At 49.9% G+C, this 21,719-nt stretch overlaps 1 protein-coding gene and 1 long non-coding RNA gene across 4 annotated transcripts in view; one reads left to right on the top strand and one right to left on the bottom strand.

The window, feature by feature from the left end:
• ABCA13 (ATP binding cassette subfamily A member 13) overlaps positions 1 to 21,719 on the bottom strand; it is a 384,829-nt gene that overhangs the window by 225,681 nt on the left and 137,429 nt on the right. For all 3 annotated transcript variants that reach the window (XM_034665342.1, XM_034665320.1, XM_034665331.1), the window contains 2 exons: positions 15,382 to 15,558; positions 13,495 to 13,801 (listed from right to left, as the gene is read on the bottom strand). In XM_034665342.1, coding sequence (XP_034521233.1) covers positions 13,495 to 13,801; positions 15,382 to 15,558 — 484 coding nt within the window. The remainder of the gene's footprint in view (positions 1 to 13,494; positions 13,802 to 15,381; positions 15,559 to 21,719) is intronic.
• On the top strand, positions 7,460 to 10,668 carry LOC117803113. The gene is made up of 3 exons (XR_004626780.1): positions 7,460 to 7,604; positions 7,753 to 7,912; positions 9,881 to 10,668. It is a non-coding gene; the product is annotated as an uncharacterized LOC117803113 (long non-coding RNA).

The raw sequence follows: 21,719 nt of genomic DNA, 5'->3' as shown, positions 1-21,719 counted from the left end.
TCATCTATGGACCATAAGAACTAGGAAGATCGGTAGGGGAAGAAAGGGATAAAGAAAGGGGGGAGTAATGAGAAGGGAGAATGAAACATGAGAGACTATGGACTATGAGAAACAAACTGGGGGCCTCAGAGGGGAGGGGCGTGCGGGAATCGGATAGACTGGTGATGGGTAGTAAGGAGGGCACGTATTGCATGGTGCACTGGGTGTTATACGCAACTAATGAAGCATCGAACTTTGCATCGGAATCCGGGGATGTACTGTATGGTGACTAACATAATATAATAATAAAATTAAAAAAAAAACCTCACACATACCTTATTTGGGGGATGGGAGGGGTTTGAAAAGAGTTTGTCTATGAGTTCATGAACTCTATCTTTTCTACTTAAAAGCACTAGAATTGGGCACCTGGGTGGCTCAGTTGGTTGCGAGCCTGTCTTCAGCTGAGGTTGTGATCTCGGGGTCCTGGGATCTAGCTCTGTGTTGGGCTCCCTGCTCAGCGGGGAGCCTGCTTTTCCCTCTCCCTTCCCCATGCTCATGCTTTCTCTCTCTCTCAAATAAATCAATACAATCTTTACAAAAAAAAAAAAGTCACTGGAATTGATGGCTATTGACCTCTGTTCTTCCAGCAACTTGAGCCTTACACAAGAGCCCATAAGTATCCCACACAAATCTGATGTTAAGATTCCATCTGAGTTACTGCCCAGAAGGCACATTGGGTCAGGATTCTATGTGTGTCTGGGGCTATGATATGCGTGTCCTATTGGATCCTGCCCCCCCCCACAAAGGAGAAAGTCATAAGAGGCCTGCAACTGAAAAACCCAACTCTGGAGTTCTTGCAGCCACTACCCCAGATCCCAGAGAACATCCAGACACTCTGCATGTACATGGCTGAGGGAGGCCACCTGGGAGAAATGGCACGGAATGAGGAATTGGAATACATGGCCTGTGTACCTCACCCTCTCCTAATCCACTCCTAAAAACCAGAGCAAATCAACAAGAGAAGGGAAAACGCTCATTCCGATTATGACAAATGCTTGGAAGTACTTGAAAGAGCTGCTAAAAATAATCAAGGTCAAGACGGAGGCACACAAGAAAGCAGATAAGAGAGATGTCAGTAGCAAGACCTCATCCTCTGTAGATCTAGAAGGTGCCATCGAAACTGCACCTCTGAAAGTCCAGGGGCACAATCCGAGGATACGATATATAGAAGAGGGTGTGTTAAGCGGGAGCCCAGCTGCACGTTAAGGTGGGTGGTATCTGCAACCACTCCTGCCCCCAGACCCCATTGCCGGGGAAAGAGAGGAGGAGTATTATGCAAAGACCACATGTATCTGCAGGAAGCACTCGGTCCTTGCAGCCATTCATGCCACCTGGTCCTCACCACTAACAGGACCCCCTTGCAAATGACCAGGCAGGAACACCCAATTTGTTCAGGAAAAAAATCCAGCACATCTGTATCAGGAATAAAGGTGGTTGAGTCCCACCGTTACCAACAAATGAAAAACGCATGCCCAAAAGATGGTCACACGAGGCAGATGAAAACAGTGAACGTATTTTTTTGCCATCAATGGAAAAATATTTATAAAGCAATTCCATACATAAAAAACAGCCTACCGCAGAATTGTTAACAATTTGGTGATGAGGTGGCAAGACAGCAAGAAGATAGGAAACATGAACTGGAAGAACCTAGAAAGAAATAGAAGGGAAACAGTAGGCGTCAAACAAACATATAATTAGAAGCACAGCCAAATCAATACTGCACAAAACGTGGTACGGGACATAAAAAATTGACATAAGAAACACAGCTAAAAGAAACAGAAATAAAGCAAAAGGTATTTTTCTTTAAATTAGGAAAATTTTATGGACAAGAAACTCAGGGAAAAGAACTCCATGCAATTAGAGTCCCTGAAGAAGAGACACCAAATGCTGAAAGATGATAAATTGGTAATGCTGGAACCCATCAAAAGTTTCCATGTAAGAAAACCAAAATCTACACATTGAAAGGCCTTATCTTGTGCCATGTACCATTGTACTAGAATGGTCAAAAATGAAATGTATCCCACTAAATTTATTGAATTTTCAAGTCACTAGTAATTTGGCAAAATTACCAGGTCAAATAAAAGCAAGAAAATATCAGAGTGGCCTCAGATTGCTCCCTAATCACATTCAAGGCCAAAGATAATGGAGTTATTTCTACAAGATACTTGAGGAAATACTGAGTCAAGGATTTCATATCCAGCCACACTGCCTTTCAAATATAAATGTTGAAAAGAGTTTTAAGTAGATAAGAACTCAGGTTTTATTATCTCATACGATCATCTTAAGGAAATTACTAGAAGACATAGCCTACCTGAGGATGACCAGTAAATTACAGTGTAAGGATAATGATAAGCAATGAACATGTGTTCCAGTAAAAGTAAGACTAAAACAAAAATGGAAATTCAGATGACAAGACAAACTGGAAATATTATGTTCCCTGAAATGTAGAAATGATACAACAAACAAAAATGGGAAGGTTAGGGGAAATGAACCAGATAGAAAGAATAAGGTGGCGAATGTCAAAATCAGAGGCTATTTGTTCAACATTCACAAAGGTAAAATATAAGTATAGGCATCTTTCATGGTACAAGAGAAGATATTGAGATAATATCAACCAAAACTGCATGATGGAGAGAAAAATTTAATGATGGAAGAAGAAAAATTACTTCATTTTTATCTTGCATGGTAAAAAAAAAAAAGGTTGATATTATTTATACAAAGTTGCAATTATAAGATAACCACCAGAACAATAAAGCATTATTAAATACGGTTTATTTTTTTAAGATTGTATTTTTTTGAGATAGAGAGAGAGAAAACATGAGTGGGGGGAGGGGCAGAGGGAGAGGGAGAAGCAGACTCCCTGCTGAGCAGGAAGCCTGACTCAGGACTTGATCCCAGGACTCCGAGATTATGACCTGAGCCAAAGGCAGATGCTTAACTGACTAGACCACCCAGGCACCCCTAAATATGAGTTTAAAAGCAAAATCATAAGTATAGAAAATTACTTAACGAAGAACATATATTCACGAAACGTCATTTCATGCTATTACAGACCTAACCTCACCTAAATAAGAAGGTATATGAGACATACAAGAGACACACTTGAAACAAAACATTCCAGAAAAGTCTAAGGGCAAAGACACATAAAGCAAATGGGAGTACAGAGATGTAGGGGGAGAGAAAAAGAGAGGGAGGGAGAAAGAAAAGACAAAAAGCAAGGATCATCAAGTTACTTTCATACAAGGTAGACTTATGTGTACAAATAGGACTCAGAAGGCAATTATTCACATCTGTGCACAGCATTCTGGCCAACAGCACAGGAAAAGGGAGAGGGACAACCAAGTAGGAAGGGGACCATGATTTATCTGCCTTAGTCTAGGACAAGTGGAATTTTGCACTTTAAGGGAAGAGAATTCCTAAATAACAAGATGAATATAGATCCGACTCTGTACGCCCAAGACAGGAAATTAAAAATTCTTTCCAAGTGCCCATAAATCATTCATAAGAGCAGATTATGTATTAGCTGACAGAGAGAAATGCTATTAATGCAAACTGTGGATGTGATAAAGACGTTTTCTGAAGGCAATGTAAAAATTAGGATCCATTCACAGGGGTTGGCAGTTAAAGTATGATGCACTTTTGAGTGCTTGTCAATCTCATTGAAAAAAAAAATGCTATCGTGGAGTAGTTTCAATTTATTTATTTTTCTTATTATAAGTACACTGAGTAACTTTGGAAATTCCTCAGAATTTCCACTTGGAAATTAAAAGAAACTTTACTCAAACAGCTTTTGGGAAAAGAAGACCATTGACACCCATATTGCAAGTTTGCAGAGAGAATCAATAATTGAAATCCAAATATAGTTTCATGAAAATGGAAAAATAGAACCAGAACATGCTGAAGGCATTTGCACACATAATGAATTTTAAAATTCCGGCACCTGACCGGCTCAGTCGGCAGAGCACGTGACTCTTGATCCTGGTGTTGTGAGTCCGACCCCCATGCTGGGTATAGCATGTACTTAAAAAGTTTTTTTAAATAAACAAATAAATAAAATTCCAGGAGGGGAAAGTACGTCAAAGGCGGGCTAACCACAGAAGGAGGGAGAAAGGAAGACATGACCGCATGGCCTGGCTTCTCCTCTCCAGCACCTTAGCCATGGGGGAGATTGGATGGAAAGCTCCCAGCCTCCACCAACCTGAATGTTGGGTGACAGCCTGACGAGGCCCTTTGACATTCTCCCTGACACATGGGAAATGCTGGACACACTCTTTTCCAAAGAAAAACCAGCGCAAACACTTTGACTCTTGGGAAGATTCATGATGTCAAGTATGTAAGAGACGCGTCACCACAACACCGCATGGAGAAACAGTCCCCCTGCCCCGCAAAAAATACAACCAATGTGTAAGAAGAGGGTGTGAAGTAGGATTTTTTTCCCTCTATTGTCTCAACTCTTGCTAGATAATCATTTGCTTATAAAACTAACAATAAAAAAAGAAACATATTAAAGTCAGGGAGGTCAGAATAGGAGGTCCATCCGCTCCCTAATGTCCAGACCGGAGTGTGTTCCAGAATCTTCCATGCAGTCATCCCTACTCTAGAACCCAAACAAAAGCACTATCAATAAAAGTCTGTAAACATGGGGCACCCAGGTGGCTCAGTTGGTGAAGCATCTGCCTTTGGCTCAGGTCATGATCCCAGGGTCCTTATGGAGTCCCCCATAGGGCTTCTTACTCAGCAGGAAGCCTGCTTCCGCCTCTCCCTCTGCCAGCAGCTCCTCCTGCTTGTGCTCTCTCTGACAAATAAATCAATAAAATCTTAAAAAAAAAAAAGTCTGCCAACAGGAAATCAAAGGCTCTTATCTATGTAAACCTCTTTAAAAGGACACTCTGATCTTCATAAACATTAATTGTCACCAGCTCTTTTCCTGAAGGTGGCAAATGCTCGATTTACATTCTAATGACCCCTTGTTAAGAGTGTTTTCTCTGTGGCCAGGCTCTATTAGCACCATCCAGTGAGTTCAAAGACGGTCAAGTGATGAGCGTGTTGCTTGGAAGTCACACGGAGAGGGGGAAGGACCACAGAGAAATCAGCTTTGGTTTTTCCTTTTCCACCATCAGCCCAGCCTCTGCCCACTGCTCCCCTGCCTTCCTCCAGCACCCCAGACCACATCCCAGCGGGATGCCGGACCCAGAACCCCATGAGGCAGCTGCCGGGCAGAAGGACAACCACCTGCTTATTACCCTCCTGTCCCCTCTCTGTTCCCTCTGGGAGAGCCGGGCCAGCAGCCTGAGGTCCCAAGCCTGCCTGCCCCCTGCTCCCCTGCTTTCCCCAGTGGCTTTGGCCCCTGTGATTGGTACCTGGGAGGGGAGGGTGGTCAGGGAGGGGAGCCTCTGGGGTTCATATTTATGCTGGGTCCTCCAACCCAGCCTGCGCCAGAGGGATGCACACACGGTGTCTGTGAGTGACAGGGATTTGATGTCCAGTCTTCACCTTCTTGTTCCAAGTTTGCTCACTCTCAGGAACGTCCGGAGGAAGGGAAGAGGCCCACATGCCCGCACACCTCTCTAAACACAGCACCATCGAAAACATCGCTCCCAACCTTGACTCTGCACATGGAACCCAGACCATCCCAGCAGTGAGTGCTGCCCAGAAGGGCATGCACTGCTCACAGGCCAGTCTTGTCCCCTTTCCAGGTCTGGTTTTCACAAGCACACCAGCGCTGAGCCCCACAAGCCAGTATGGTGGGCAGGTGGGCAATCGCACCCCCATTCACGATGCGACAATCCCAGCCAGCCTCAGTGACGTTATCACTGGGTCCAGGTCTGTGACCAGCAAGAGGCAGACCTGGACTCCAAATGCAACCTTTCTTTTCTCTTTTTTAAGATTTTATTTATTCATTTGAGAGAGAGAGCAAGCGAGGGAGAGAGAGCAAGGACAAGCAGGGGGAGTGGCAGAGGGAGAAGCAGACTCCCCACTGGGCAGGGAGCCTGACTCAGGACTTGATTCCAGGACCCTAAGATCATGACTTGAGGCGAAGGCAGACACTCAACCGACTGAGCCCCCCAGGTTCCCCCAAATGCAACTTTTCATGCCAACACCCTCGCAATTCCACATCTGAGATTTTGAGGGGATCTCAAATGCTTGAGAGCCATCTCAGCATTGGAAGGTAGGACTGGCTGCCGGGACCCCACATGCCAAAGAAATGGACTTTGGGAACTGTTAACTCAGACTCTGGGTACAAAAACCCTCTTCATCAAGTTCCCCTATTAAAAGTTCTAAGCCCCCAGAGATTGCCCATGGAGATTGCCCATCACCAAGCAATTCTCAGGTGCTAACTGGCATCCTACGATGCAACTCAAACCTATCACTCGCGACTGGAGGGTAGCATCAGGTCACACAGGGGCTCCTCCCACAAGATCACACACACACACACACACACACACACACACACACACACACGCACGCACTCCTAATGCCCTTCCCAAACCCAGGTTGTCACCACTGACTCTGATGACCTGCGGTTAAAAAGAAAGCCACAGACGCCAAGTAGAGTCACTTGCCTCGGTGGAGACAGCAAACCAAGCCCTCATTGTAATTTCAATTTCTCCTGGAGTGGGATTTTAAATCAACAATCTAGAATGTTCTAATCTACCCAGATGAGATCTTCTGTCACAAAGGCCCTCTCTGCCCAGAGGGAGAGGAGGTGATCCACCTGTGAAGACGGCCAGAACTTCCCCAGGGAAGGTGACCTTGTCTGAAACAATCCTTTCTTTTCTTTGCTAATAGCTGCTTGCCCCACCTTCCTTCCTAGAAAATCCTTCCATTTTGTGCAACCTCAGAGCTCCCCTCTCCTGGTGGGAGGGGATGCTGCCCGAGCAAGAAAGAAATCTCTTCATAGAGCCAACTAGATCTTCAAATGTACTCAGTTGAATTTTGTTTTTTAACGTGATAAATCATAGGTTCCCACGAACCCTTCCCGGGGTTTGATGAAGCTGCTGGAGCGGTTCACAGAACTCATGGAGACGGTTAGCTCCCTAGATCACCGGTTTGTTATAAAAGGGTTAACTGTGGACCAGACATTAGAGCTACCCAGGGCAGGTCCGAGGAGGGGGTGCGGGGCTCCCATTCCCCCAGCCAGGGCTCACCGTTCCCACACTTCCACTTGCTCACCAACCTGGGAGTTCTCCAGCCCCATCCCTTTGGGATCTTACGGAGACTTCAGGACATGGGCATGGGCGGGATGGACTAAGTCATTGGTGACTGATTCAACCTGCAGCCCCTCCCCCTCCCCAGAGGAAGAAACACACCCTGTTTCTACAAGAGGACGTTGGGGAATCTGGCTGGCACCACCACTCCTGGCACAGAAACCACCCCCTTGATAAAGAGACCATTAGCGTTGCTGTCCCCAGGCACTAAACAGACACCAGCCCTCAGGACACACTCCCGCTGAACCCAGGGCACTGCAGAAAATGGAAGAAGATTAGGTCAGACGTTCACAGACCACGCAGTGAAGTGGCAGCTGAGTGACCACGGGGGTATGCATGCCCCCACACAAAATGCTTGTGAGTACAAAGTGGTGATGACTAGTTCCCTGGGGGCGTAAAGGGCATTCAGAAGGCAGGAGTCCTTGCAGGGGAAGTAACCTGGCCTGTCTGATCCTCGATTTCCTTTTTTTTTTTTTTTTTAAGATTTTATTTCTTTATTTGACAGACAGAGACAGCACAAGCAGGCGGAGTGGGGGAGGGAGAAGCAGGCTCCCCACTGAACCAAGGAGCCTGAAGCCCAAAGCGGGGCTTGATCCCAAGACCCTGTCTTCAGCTGTGTTTCTCTTACCAGGTTCTCGAAGGCTGAATGAGATGTGTGTGAAAATGTGAGTTTTCAGAGAAGCATTATCTTGGCTGCTGGTGATGGGAAAGACTGGGAGAAACTGGATAAACTGTGACCTGGGGTTTTAACAAAACACCTCTCGGGCCAGCAGGGAGATGAGTCCATGTGAGCTTTGAAGGGCACGAGAAAGGCTATAAAACCGGGTTTCTTGAGCCTCGTTGTTTTCACCAATCAATTCCCCACCTTCTGGGACAGGCTGGGGGTGGGGGTGTGGAGGGGCCTTCCGGGGCTCGGGGCTCCCAAGGTCATGAGGAAGGTGAATTTCTGCTGGAAACACCAGCTATTCACCAAATATAGACGAGAGGGGTTTCATACGTTTACTTGAAGTTCATCAACGAAAAGAAACAAGAAAAATATGGAGCGTGAGGGGCCTCTGGCTGGGCTGCTGGGGAGCGGGCTGATTTCTTTGGAAAGCAGGAACTGGACATTTCTGGCACGCACCCCGGACAGTCTTCACTCTGGACTTCACCCAGGACAAATCAAAGTCCAGACACGGGGACGCTGCTGTCACTCAGAGACCCAGCATGCAGGCTTCCTCTTCCTCCTCCTCCCGGGATCCTCTCCAGCCCCTGCAAACTGCAGGCGCCTAATAGTCCTCCCCCCCCCCGCCCCAGGAAATAATAGGCGTGCTTTCAAGGAAACATTCTTTATGTGTATAAAACAATTCTAGAGTATTGCTGCGGTTTTCATTTTGCTGAAAACCTTTTTATGAAGTTGCCTTACTCTCCGGACAAGGAGTTAACATTTGACATTCCTTGTGTTCAGAAGACCACTAGAGCTCCCATCATCAGTTGTCCTGTGCTAACCACCCGGGAGTCTCAGGGCTGAAAGGAACCTTAAATTGTAACCCGTCCTGCTCCCGCCCAAGTCTGCCAGCCGGGAGGAACGTTTCCCAGTGTCAGCCCCTCAAAACATCAGTTCCAGGGGCTACGGGCAGATTTTAAATGAAAGAGAAAGTTGGAGGGAGGAGATGAAGGAGGAGGGAGGGAAGGGAAGGAGGGAGGGTTGGAGGAGAGGGGGTAGGGTACAGGAGGGAGGGAGGGAGGATGGAAGGGGGGAGGGATGAAGGGAAGGGGGGAGGGACAGAAGGAGGGAGGGGGAAAGAGGGAAGGATGGCAGAGGGAGGAAGGGGAAGAGGAGGAAAGGAGGGGAGGGGTAGGAAGGAGACATACATTATTAGCTCTTTCCTTTTACTCAACTATTGCCAATAGCATCCTATACTAAAAACAAATAACATAAATTAATTTAAAAAAAAAAGAAAGAAAGAAAACCCTCTCTTCTGCCCAAATTCCCTGCGGGCCACCACCTGCTTCTCCCTGCCCCCCCCCCACCCCCGCATACAGTGGGCTCTTGGGTGGTCTACACTCAAGTCTCCAGGTGTGTTGTCCCCACCTCCAGCCTCCCCTGGGTACCATGGGGTACCCCCCACACTGGCTACCATGACCTCCATGGAGGTGGCTCCTGGGGAGGGCCCCAGTGACCCCCTGCCCCACCTGGGAGCCTCACCCACTGGCCCCAGACCATTCCTGGTCCCCATCCCAGCGCTGGGGCTCTTTCTCTGGTCCCCGTGTCCTGGAGCTCTTGAGGGCTGTGGCCAGAGGGGGCCTGCCGTGAGCCCTCTCTGCTCCTCTCCGGACACTCCCACCGAGGGAACGCCGTCCAGCCTCGGGGCTCGAGCACCATCAGACCCTGTGTGTGCTGTGCCACGGGGTCTCTCCAGGCCCCTAACGAGAGCCGCCGGGTCTCCCAGAGGCACCCCAACCTTGGCCGCCCACAGGCCCATGATCCTTACAGGACAGCCACGTGGACACCACACCCCTCTGTCACACCCTCCTCAAATCTGTTGCCTCCCTTGTGAAAACAGCCAGGATCGGTCTCCGCGACTTCTCTGGACCAGGCCACGGTCACCTGGGGGAACACATCAGCCTGCTAATGATTTCTGTTTCCACAGCCTGTGCCGGCCTTCACATCAGGAGTCAGATGGCATCGCTCCCGCCCAAAACCCTGCAGCAGCCGTGCCTTCCTTGGAGTACCTGCAACCACGCGCTCTGTGGGTAGCCTTTGAGTTCCTCTCCCACCCCCATGCCCTTGTGCCCTCTACGGCAATGTCTCTTCACCTGGCCCCCCCTGCCCCAGGGCCCTTGCACTGGCTGCTCCTCTGACTTAGAACACATTTTCCTGTGTTTCCATAACTCTTCAAGTTGTTGCTCTGCTAAGAAAGAGACAACAGGGGGCGCCCGGGTGGCTAGGAAGGTTAAGGGTCCGACTCTTGATTTCAGCTCAGGTCATGATCTCAGGGTCGTGATCCCAGGGTCCTGGGATTGGGGTCCAGGCTCAGAAAGAAGTCTGCTTGGGATTTTCTTTCTCCCACCTCCCTCTGCACCTCACTTTTAAAAGAGAGAGAGAGAGAACAGGCTGAAAAGAAAGTCACGTGCTGAGCCCCATGTCAGCAAACCAAGAGGTCATACTTAGCCTAAGTTCCAGCCCCCCAGGAATGTACATAATCTTTAACCAGTGACCTGGAATTACCTGGTCAGGAGGAGAGCAAGCCCCAGAGACACCACTACTGCTCCCCTTGGGAGGGCACCCTTGCCTGAAACAATGCATTCTCTGCTAATAATTTCCTTTAAACATTCTCCCTTTGCTTTAAAAGCCTTTCCCTTTCTATAGCTCCGGGAGCTCCTTTGTATTTGCCGAATGGGAGGATGCCTAATGCCTGATTCATGAATCCCCAAATAAAGCCCATTTGATCTTTAAATTTACTCAGTTGAATTTTTCTTGTTTAACAGATTGAATGTCACCTTCGTGGCAAGGCTAACCTTAACCACATTAATAATTCCCCTGGGCGCTCCTCGCCACCCTCACCCCACACCTGCTGGCTCCTACCTCCTCCCAGGATTCAGTTCAAGCTGCTTCCTTATAGCATTGTAGACTCTTCCTCCCTGAACTCGGGCATGAGAGCAGGGATTTCACCTGTCCCTTCACTGACTCACCTCGTCTGGAGACTGACAAATAGTACATAAATATAGTTGAACAAATGAGCCAATTCACGACTATATCACTCATTCCGCAAGTAGTACGGAGCCACGAAAAGTTTCGCACAAGTGGGCTCTGAGGTCGACACCAGCTTCAGAACCATCCCACGGGCAGCCAAGCACCAGGATCTTACAGGATCTCCTTGGCCCCGCAGCCTTCTGCAGGTACACCCAGCCCTTAAGATACGGACACCTTTTGAAACTAGACATAAAAGAAGGATCTGAGGCAGTGAGAGCATCGAAGGCTTGACTCTTTCAGAAAAGGAAAATGCTTCTTCATCTCCTTTGAAGGAGTAAAACAAAGGCTTCTGAGAAATTGCACCGTGGTGTCCCAGGGAGGGGACGAGTAAAAGTGATTCCATGACCCAGGATCATTCCCACCTTGAGCGGCCCAACCTGAGTGTCCTGCTATGATGGGTCTCTCTCTATATATACTATATATTCTATATTCCAATATATACACAATAGAATATTACTCAGCCATAAAAAAAGGATGAGATCATGCCATTTGCAACAACACGGATGGAACTCGAGGGTCCTATGCTGAGTGAAATAAGACAGAGAACAACAAATACCACGCAATTTTGCTTCTATGCGGAATCTAAAAAAAAAAAAAAAAACACGAACAAACACTAACAAAAAAAAAAAAACAGAAACAGATTTGTAACTACAGAGAACAGAAGGGCGGTTAGCAGAGGGGAGAGGGAGGGGCGAACTAGGTGATGGGGATCCAGAGGGACACGCCTCCAGTTCTAAACTAAGTAAGTCAGGGAGATGAAACCCGCAGCATAGTCCATAACACTGTAACAGGAGAGGGTGACAGACGTTGGCGACACGGAATGTGGGGAGTGCTAAGTGACGTACACACGTATGTCAGCTACACTTCAGCAACAGAAAGAGAAAAAGCAAGCCCATGACCCAGGAATCTTGCAGGGCGCTCCGCTCACTCCAGCCCCAGGCCCCAAGGGGTCTCAGTAGAAGGGTGAAGAGGCACGTCTTCGCGTCCCTCCCCTCCCTCAAAGCCCGTTAGCCGGGCTCCACTGTCCACACGACAGGAAAGCAGACCACGCCACGAAGCTGTTTGCAGGAATGTGGGCTGTGCTGTTCTGCCCAACACCCCGCCCCCTGCCCCGAGTCACCCTGCATGGGGGTGGGCGAAGCAGCATAAAAAGTCGGTTCCTCCGAGTACTGGAAACAGGTCATTCAACCCCACAACGCCCTGGCACGTGAGCTGCTGTGCAGTTTTGTGCATGAAGCTTAGCTGGAAAAAGCCTTTTTCTCGAATTCCACTCTCGGTGCTCTTGCCGCCAAGGAAAATAATTTAGGAGCAAAGGAGCAACGGCTGAAAACATTCAAAGCCGAAACTGTCCTCGCTTTGAGGAAAGAGATGCCTTCGTTTTACAAAGAAGGAGGTGAAGGGGCTTACTGATGATCCGCATAGTGGGGCGGTGCCTGCGTTAAAGTGCTCTGTCTTCCTGACCCTCTGTTCCGTCCACACGCGCTGATACCCCAAGACAGGCTCAGTCGGGCAGGGGCACCTGTGCTCAACAGTGGGAACACTGATCCTGTGGCGTCACCTTGGGCTTCATGAAAATGCACTAGTGAGCTGCCGTGTGGAAGGCATGTGCCCGGACCGGGGGGGGGGGGTAAGACGTCAAGACAGCCGTCCTGCCAGCATAACCCCGTCCCCTGGCTTCTGTGTGGCAGGTGTCCCACTGAAGGAAGAGCGTCTGCTGCCACTCTCATAGCTAACAGACCCCAGGTAGTCCCTCTGATGACCTCCCCTTCGGCCCTTTCCTCCTGCTCCCTGGCCCTGCATCTGGGGACCTCCAGTCCGGGTGAGGGACAAGATGCTCGAGGAATAGCCTCCCTCAGGGCTGAGCCCACCCGCCTCAGCCACATGGCTGTCAGGCCACTGACCACCCGACCACACGCAGGGGTCCACCTCCCCATCAGGCACACCCCCCACTCCACCGTGCAAGCCTGGCCCGGCTCCCCCTGCCTCCTTCAGCTGCTCCAGCCCGTAACTAACCGTCCCTTCTCTCCTGCAAGGACATTACCAGCAAGGTCACCAATGAACGTGTTTGCAGACTGCCCCACGCATCCCCAAGCTACTGTCCCCAGCCTCTGTGAATCCCCCTCCTCCCCGCGAGAAAGCTGACCTTTTCAGGATTGGCACTAAAGAAGAAGTGACCTCCTTCTGTTTCCCTGGCTCAGATGGGTGACATCGGGAGTCGGACACGCAAAACCCCTGTGAATACTGTTCAAACTCGTTCTGAAGGGTCTTTAAAGCTAGGATGTCTGGTGTCAAATTTAAAGTCCCGCATGATCCCGTTATCTCAACAATCACTCCTGTGTCTGGATGGCCCGGGTGTACAAAGTCAACCTTAAAACAATTAGACAGGGGAATGGACTTTCCTGAAACGCCCTTTGGAAAGACTACAGAGAAGCTCCAAGACTTTCTCTACGCAAAGCGCATCTCGCTGTAAAGTGGGCACGTTGGGGAGGTGGCTGCGTGACGCCTACTCACAGGTCCCTGGTGTGGCACGGGTACGGGATGGCCTGCGTCTGCGCGGCCGGCTCCACTGCCTCCTTCCCAGTCTGCACCGAGATGATGGCTCTTTCGATCATGTCTTGCAAAGGGACAAAGATGTAGTTGTACTTGAACCCGTCGGCTGGGAGGCTCTGAGGATGAAACTTCCAGAAAGGGTTTTTCACCAAATCCGTCCTCATGCTATATAAGACGCTGGTGCGGATGGTGTAGGTGACATGGGGTGGCAGCTGCAGAGACCGTGCCCCCAAGTTCCTGCCAGCCAGTGAAGTGTTGAATATGATACCTGCCAGCAGAAAAGGGAAGACGGGGGTCATCACACCCTGAGGGTAGCTCACCCAGAGCCAGCGCACAGGCCCAGAGAAGCTGGACGGGCCCTGAGACTCAGCCCAACCCCAGCTCGGGGACGCGGCCGTGCCCCGGGGAGGTAGTGCTGACTCTCAGCGTTGGGCAGGCAGGCACTGGCATAGAAACCCATACCGCATGTCATCAATTTTTTGCAATAAAACAATCTACCAAAAAATCTGTAACAAAATGATTTCTTCTGCATTTTTCTAGGACTTCAAAAATGACACCCAGCTGCTCAAATAATCAGGCTTTCCTTTTCTGGGATTATAGATGCATCGTGAGAATGAGGCATGGGAGGTGCAGGCTTGAGGTCGTGGGAGGAGGAGGTCAGAGGATGGAAGGAACAGCACAGGGAAGAAGGTCAACGGTATGGTGACAGAGGGTCGCTCGTCACCTACAGTGAGCATGGCGGGACATAGAGTTGTCACATCATACTGACGTACTGTGCGTCAGCTAGATTTCAATTTCCAGCAAGGAACTGGTGTCTTTGGGGTTATTGATCATTCATTTTTTTAATTTAAATTCAATTAGCCAATATATAGTACGTAATTAGTTTTTGATATAATGCTCAATGATTCATTAGTTGCATATAACGATCATTCAAAATGTGAACATAGGGACTCCGTTCTGGCACATGAATTCTCTGAATTTCGTACACAATGCCTGTTGGGGGTGGAACGGGACCCTCCCGAGGTTCACATGTGCACATCCTTACCCCCAGCAGATCAGAATGTGAGCTCGTGTCCTCACAGCGGTAGTCAAGTGAGAAGGAGGTCTTTAGGGTGGGCTCTCATTCGCTAGGACTGGTGTCCTCGGACAGGGGAAATGTGGACCCACACACGCACAGAGCCAACACAGTAAGAGACCCAGGAGAAGGCGGCCATCCACATGCCGAGGGGAGGCTGGAGTGCCTTCCCCTCACAGCCTCGGAAGGAGCCCACCCTGCTGACACCTGGATCTCAGACTTCCAGCCAGAGCCGTGAAAACCGATTTCTGTCATTGAAGCCACTTGGTCTGTTGTCCCGTGTCACGGCAGCCCTCAGCAAACTCATACAAACCCAAATAAAAAAATTAAGTGATGTTCGTTCAAGACACAAGAACGCATCACACGCATCCTGAACAAATGAGCCTGCTTGAATGAAGTCGAACTGGCCATTGTCTCCCCCCAGCCCACACCCCCAGGACGTCAAGGTGCCATGAGAAAAGTCAAAGTGACGAGGGAATCACAGCATAGTTTTAATCAGGAAAGCTATAATTTATCATGTGAGATTGAACTATAAAACAACACTGTAAACTACCAAAAACAGGTGCCGTGAATGGCGTGGGGCCGGGATCTGAGACACAGACCGTCAAAACGCACGTCCTCACGGTGAGGCTTTCTGCTTGGTTTCATTTTATCCGGAAGGGAGGTCTTTTCGTTCTGAGCCACTGGCACACACGTTCAGGGAGAAATACGCAAAATGGCAAGGCCACCGGAGCCGGCGCCTGCCGGAGCGCATGTTGTCACGGAATACTTACTGGCCAAGAAGCTGTTCTGCCGCATGAGCTCGCGGGCTTTTGCCTCCAGGCTGGCGACAGACTCCAGCGCCTGGAAGCGGTCCAGCACCACGCAGGATGAGAGGTTCACCAAGACGCGGCCCAGGAAGTGGATGCGTCCGGCGCCCCCGTGAGCGAACATCTTGTCCAGCTTCCCTCCTGAGGACAGTAAGTGGGACAAGATGTTACAACTTTCAGCCCAGAGATGAAAAAAATTCCCTTCGGGAGTCACCCTTTGTTCATATGCAAAACGTGCTACTTATTGGCTGAGTATCAACTCTGCCTTTTGGGTTTTGTTTTTGTTTTTGTTTTTGTTTTTGTTTTAAGTAGGCTCCAAGCCCAAGGTGGGGCTCGAATTCATGACCCCGAGATCAAGGGTCTCAGGCTCCACCGACTGAGCCAGCCAGGTGCCCCGACTCCGCTCCGAATGCAGTCCCATGATGCTGATCCGTACACGGGAATGAATAGCTGTGGAGGCACAGAGGGTGAGCCTGCGGCCCAGGGATGCCAGGCAGCTGGCGACACACAGAGGGAGCCACCGGAGGCAAGCCTGCGAGCAGCACGCAAGGCCTCGCACCAGAACCCGGCAAAAACAATGTTAGTGTTCCAACCCAGTGCCAAGGAATTCCAGAAAACAGGCCTTCACCGACGCAGCGAGCATTTTGTGAGAGCTGCTCACTTTGTCACATTAACTTCACAGAGACAGTGATCTGGGATCAAGGAGCGTTGCCACTGAGGAAATCCGATCCTGGTGCACTCTGCCCAGGCTTGTGCATTTGAAATGGAAATAGAGCCAGCAAGTAAAGCGGGCACCTTCGTCAGGACAGAACACGGAGGAGGACTCGGTACGTGAGCTCTGGCTTCAAGGAGGAGCTGGGCCACAGGACAGAGAGACGTGGGAAAACCAAACGATGCAGAGTAGGGTGGCATGGGAAGAACACAAGAGCCCAGCTCAGGGAGGGAAGCAATTACAGACATGCTCAGAATGACAGGGAGATGCCATCAGACCCGCCAGGGTTGCTGATGACACGGCATTACCATGGGCTGGGGCAATGCGCTTGCAGTCCACTGGGGTGGGACACCCCGTCCCCCCTCGGCCTCGCTCCTTAGGAGACCCCCAGAGACTAGATTGCTCGGGACTTCATAAGGAAGAAGGGGTAAACACATGTGGAGACATAGCAACGTGTTTTTACACACCCACAACACACACAAAAACACACAGCAAATCATAAAACCGTGTAGATATAGGACAGTATAAGGGCAGCTCTTACACAGCTTAGTGGCCCTTCCCTCAGCCACAGGGACAATCCCTGGGCAGATGGACACCAGCTTCTGGCCACATCGTCCTCTCCAAAAGCCCTCAAAGGATGAGCTACAATGAGCCCTTGCCCAACCCCAAATCTGTCAGACTGAACAGGACCAGCCACTGGGAAACATCAAGAAACGGAAGCATGATGAGAATCTTCTAAGAAAGGGCATTGAGTGCACCCGATTTTCAGGCTTTACAACGGAAGTATGTCGTATGCTTTTCGGCACGTGTTGAATGGCCCACATTCTAGTTACGTGTTATTTTGTTCTTAAAGGAGTGAAGTCTATTCACTACGCAGCAAATCCCACTGGTTATTCAGTGAGCTGCATGATGCCGCGGCCCCCAGGGCATCTCCGTGGGCACTCAGCCACCTGCCGCATCAAGGGTGAGCACACTCCCTGCGGGACGAGGGCTGCTGGCCCCAGCGGTCCCAAGCCCACACTCTGGCAGGCACACACCGAGATCCAGAGTGAGCCTCCAATGTCCCATACAGAAGTGCACTATGCACGGAATTCCTGGTGTCCTAGACTTACTCCTTCCCTCCATGATCCCAGACAGACTCTTGCCTGTGGGCCCTGTCACTTGCTGCCCATTGTGTCATTCCTGCCTGTCCTCTGTGCAGGGGCACTGCTCCCCACTAGCCCTTCCCCACCTCTCGATGTCCCCCACGCTCTAGCCCCCCAGGTGATGGCTGGCCTTCCCCTGTGCCCACTCCTGGGGTGCCCCAGCACAGCACAGTATCGGCCGCCCCTGGGGCTGCCTCTGGGTTGTCACTTCCCTCCCTTGCTGGTCTGCCTGCTGCTCTCTCTCCCGCTGGCTTCCTGGTTTCCAGATCCAGTCTGGGCTATGCCCGCTTGGCATTGGACCCATCTCTGAAAGGCAGCATGGGGCCAATAAGGAACTACGTCAAGGTCTGTCCCTGTCATCCTGAGGCACATAGAAAAATCCATTCAAGTGTCCAGGCCTCCACTCTTTCCGTGGTGAGGAGAGAACTGTTTCTTCCACCCCATCCAGACGGCTGAAACAGTAAGGCTCCGAACGACAGGGAGAAGCTGGCCTGGGCAGGATCCCCCAGCTAGCAGAGCAGCTTCTCGACCTCCATCACTCACTGCTTCTCAAAGCAGGGGCTGATACTCTGCCATTTCTCGACCTCAGGCCAAGACACGGGCCTGCTTTCACGGGGCCGGCCCCTCTCCACTGGACGAGAGGCCCCGGGCAGTTTGTTTAAGGAGAGCCTCTCAGTTCAGACCACATCTGCTGTAGAGATGGAGACACGGCAGGCCTACTGTTGGGGTGCAGTGTACGGGGCCTCGTGGTCAGGGGCCAGATGGGGGTACCCACCCCCACTCCCTGTGTACCAGCTGTGTCTGTTTAGCCCGGAGACCCTACATTTCTCCCTTATGGAACAGGGATGATGATAATCTGCTCCATGGTATTTTTCTAAAGATTACATGAAATAATGCCGGTAAGCCTCCTGGCATTCACAGCGTCCGCAGCATGCGGAGCCCTCGATCAGTGTGTCCTAATACCGTGGTGATTAATATGTTAGAGAAAATCGGTCTCCAGTAGAGGCACAGACTGAATGTGCTGCCCTGATCCTATCAGATATCGGCTTATCAGATACCAGCTCAGACATCCAGATCGCCAACCCCCACCTCCACCCCAACCGAGACGAAGAGCTCAGCACCCCATTTATCAGCTACAGAGACACAGATGCCAGGCTCTGCACAGCTGGCTGGCTCGGTTGATGCAGGGGCAGAGCTGAGGCCAGAAATTCTGCATTTTTCCTCGTCCAGTCACCCTGGCGACTCCAACGTGCACAGCTCAGCTGAGCAGAGCCATGCAGCCCTTCTCGGGCATTCCCACACGTGGACCCCTAGCACAGGAGAAAGACAGCGGCTGAGGGATGAATGCAGGGAGAAGGCAGAATCCAAGAACAGCCCTTACAAGAAGAAAATTTTGTGAAACGAATGACTTTTTTTTCCAGGGAAATGTTATATTCTAGCCTCTTCCTTTTATTTTCCTATAAAATTATGTCTCATTTCCAACAAATGTTGAAGCAAATGTGGTGCTTTTGGGTGATGCACCAAGTTTACTCTGTGACTCTATGTGTCCCAGCCCTTCCCCATCAGAGAGCGTGTTTAGGAAACCAGGAGTATTGCCCGGAGTGGCCAGTCCTGCTCCTGCCCAGGCAGGGGAGCAGGGCCAATGCCCCACCTGCTGTGGACACTGTCTTCTGGCCCCATGTGACCAGAGCCAGGTGGCCCATCAACACTCAAGCTGACAAGACAGACAGAGCCAGCAGTTTGCAGAATGAAGCCAGCAGCCTCGTTTGGTCAGGGGATTTGAGATGCATGCGGCTGCCTCGAGTTAAGACAAACAAGGGGCGCTTGGTTGGCTCAGTCGGTGAAGTGCCTGCCTTCGGCTCAGGTTATAATCCTGGGGTCCTGAGATCAAGTCCCGCATCGGGCTCCCTGCTCAGCCGGGTGTCTGCTTCTCCCTCTCCCTCTGTCCCTCTCCCCTGCTCCTGCTCTCGCTCTTTCTCAAATAAATGAATTAAAAAAAGAAAATCTGAAAGGGCAAAGACCTTTAGCAGCTTTAGAGCTGCTTCTCCCACTGCGCCCAAGCCAAGGATCTAATTTGAAGTCCTGCCCATGGCTGAACACGGCTGCAGCCTGTCTCACCAGGGACCCGAACCAGCGCGCACGGGAAGCCCACTTGACAGCCCTGTATACGGCTGAGCAGAGAGCACAGCCCACGGCTTCTCCTGTCCGCAGAGCAGGGAACTCAGGGCATACTCTGGCCCGATTCGGGTCCCCACACAATGAGCTGTGCAGGCTCTGGCCCTGTCCTGATGGCCTGCCAGGCAGGGAAGCTGATTCACAGCCCCATCCACTACGGAATCGAATACCAGGCCCGACCCCCCAGGAAGCGGGACCAGAGATTCAGACAAGGTGGAGCTCTTCCTAGAGCTTCACTTCGGCAGGGAACCGGGCCAGCAAACCCCCCATACCCGACCCCACAGACGAAATGCTGTCTCAGCTGAAAATGGAATATAATAACAGGCCCCACCTGACCACAGACATTACCAGCAGACTCACCCAGAAACCCTAAACTAAGCTGACAGAAGAAAATATAAATATCTAACATGTTAGCAATAAAAAACAAAATACAGCTTCAAACCGGATAAACCCTACATTGACAGGACATAAGGAGAAACAGACAAGTCCGCAATCCCAATGGAAATTTCAACACACACCTGTTAATAACTGATAGAATGAGCAAACAAAAAAATCAGTAAGGGGGCGCCCGGGTGGCTCAGTCGGTTAAGCACCTGCCTTCGGCCCAGGTCATGATCCCAAGGTCCTGGGATCGAGTCCCACATCGGGCTCCCTGCTCAGTGGGGAGCTCAGTGGGGAGCTTGCTTCTCCATCTACCTGCCGCTCCACACCCCCCCTCTTCTGCTTTCTCTCTCTGACAAATAAATAAATAAAATCTTAAAAATAAATAATAAATGGGAAATCACAGATATTTAGAAAGTAAGCTATAAACTTTCAAACAACCCCAGGATCAAAAACAACTACACTTCACTGAATGCTAATGAAAACAGAACATATCAAAACGTGTGAGAGGCAGTGAGGCAATGTCCGGAGGGAAGCGTGTGATCGTAAGCATGTATATGTACATACAAGAAAAGAAAAAGAAGGTGGAAATCACAGCTCTAAGTCTCTTGCAGGAAGTTACCAAAAAAAAAAAAAAGTGACAAACCAGAGAGAGAGAAAGGATAGAAGCAGAAACAAAACATGACACAAGCAAAAAAGTCAGAAGTCAATGAAATAGAAAACAAAATTATCACAAAAGCCAAACGTTTGTTTTATTAAAAAAAAAACGAATAAAATTGATGACCCTCTGATAAGAGTGATCAAAAAAATAAAAGTCAGAAGAGGGAGGGAGAGAGAGAGAGAGAGAGAGAGGAAGACAAATCAAAATGTATCAGTGAAATTGGGAATATTCCCACACACCCTTCAGATAACAGTGAATTTACTGAGTAAAATTGCTCGGGAAATATTTCTCTCGTGCACCCCTTCTCACATGGACATTTTTGGGTATCGACGAACAAAACATGATCATAAAACAGAATGCGGAGGACGAAGAACCCAGGACACTCGGTGTCCCACCTGGGAGAACAGAGCAGGTAATTCCTGGGAGTGCTTAGGGGTGATGGTGAGAGGCACCTGCCAGGCCCCAGGGGCAGAGGGCAGCCCAGCAGCTGTCTGCCCACACGGACAGTGGGATCCCCCCCACCACCAGGAAAGGTGGCACGCTGGCATAGAGGGCAGGGGAAATGGGGAGCCAAGAGAACAGAAACTCCAGAAAGAAGGAAACACTGTGAAAAGTGAAGTTTCATTATAACCTGTAACCTGGCTCTGCACCGAACCGTATTTATCTGGTCATGATGTGGACATAAGGAAAAGGGTCACAGCACCGCAGGGGAGCGATGGGGCCAAGGAGGGAGAGCAAGGCTGCATCTCTCAGAGCGGGAAACAGATTAACTCCTATGTAAAGATATAATGATACATAATGCATCGTGCAATGATATAAAGATACAATGCGCAAGAAACAACTAAAAAGTTTAAAGTGGGTCCGTGCTAGAGGGTGGCCGTGGAAGGGGACCAGACAGCAGACTTTTAGTAACAGGCACTCCTGAAGGACATGACAAATCTTTGCAACAGAATCCATTTCTTTCTTTATTTTTTTTAAGATTTATTTATTTTATTTTTAGAGAAAGAGAGGGAGACAGCACAACCAGGAGGGGCAGAGGCAAAGGGAGAGAATCCCAAGCAGACTCCCCGCTGGGCATGGAGTCGCACTCGGGGCTTGATCTTACAACCCTGAGATCATGACCTGAGCCAAAACCAAGAGTCAGACGCTTAACCAACCATGCCCCACAGGCGCCCCCAGAATCCATTTATGAGCAGTTCGCAAAATAATATGAACAGTGTGATCATTT

This window comes from Ailuropoda melanoleuca, chromosome 1 (genome assembly GCF_002007445.2).
Source record: "Ailuropoda melanoleuca isolate Jingjing chromosome 1, ASM200744v2, whole genome shotgun sequence".
Lineage (NCBI taxonomy): Eukaryota > Metazoa > Chordata > Mammalia > Carnivora > Ursidae > Ailuropoda > Ailuropoda melanoleuca.
This window is presented reverse-complemented; position numbering and strand designations above follow the sequence as displayed.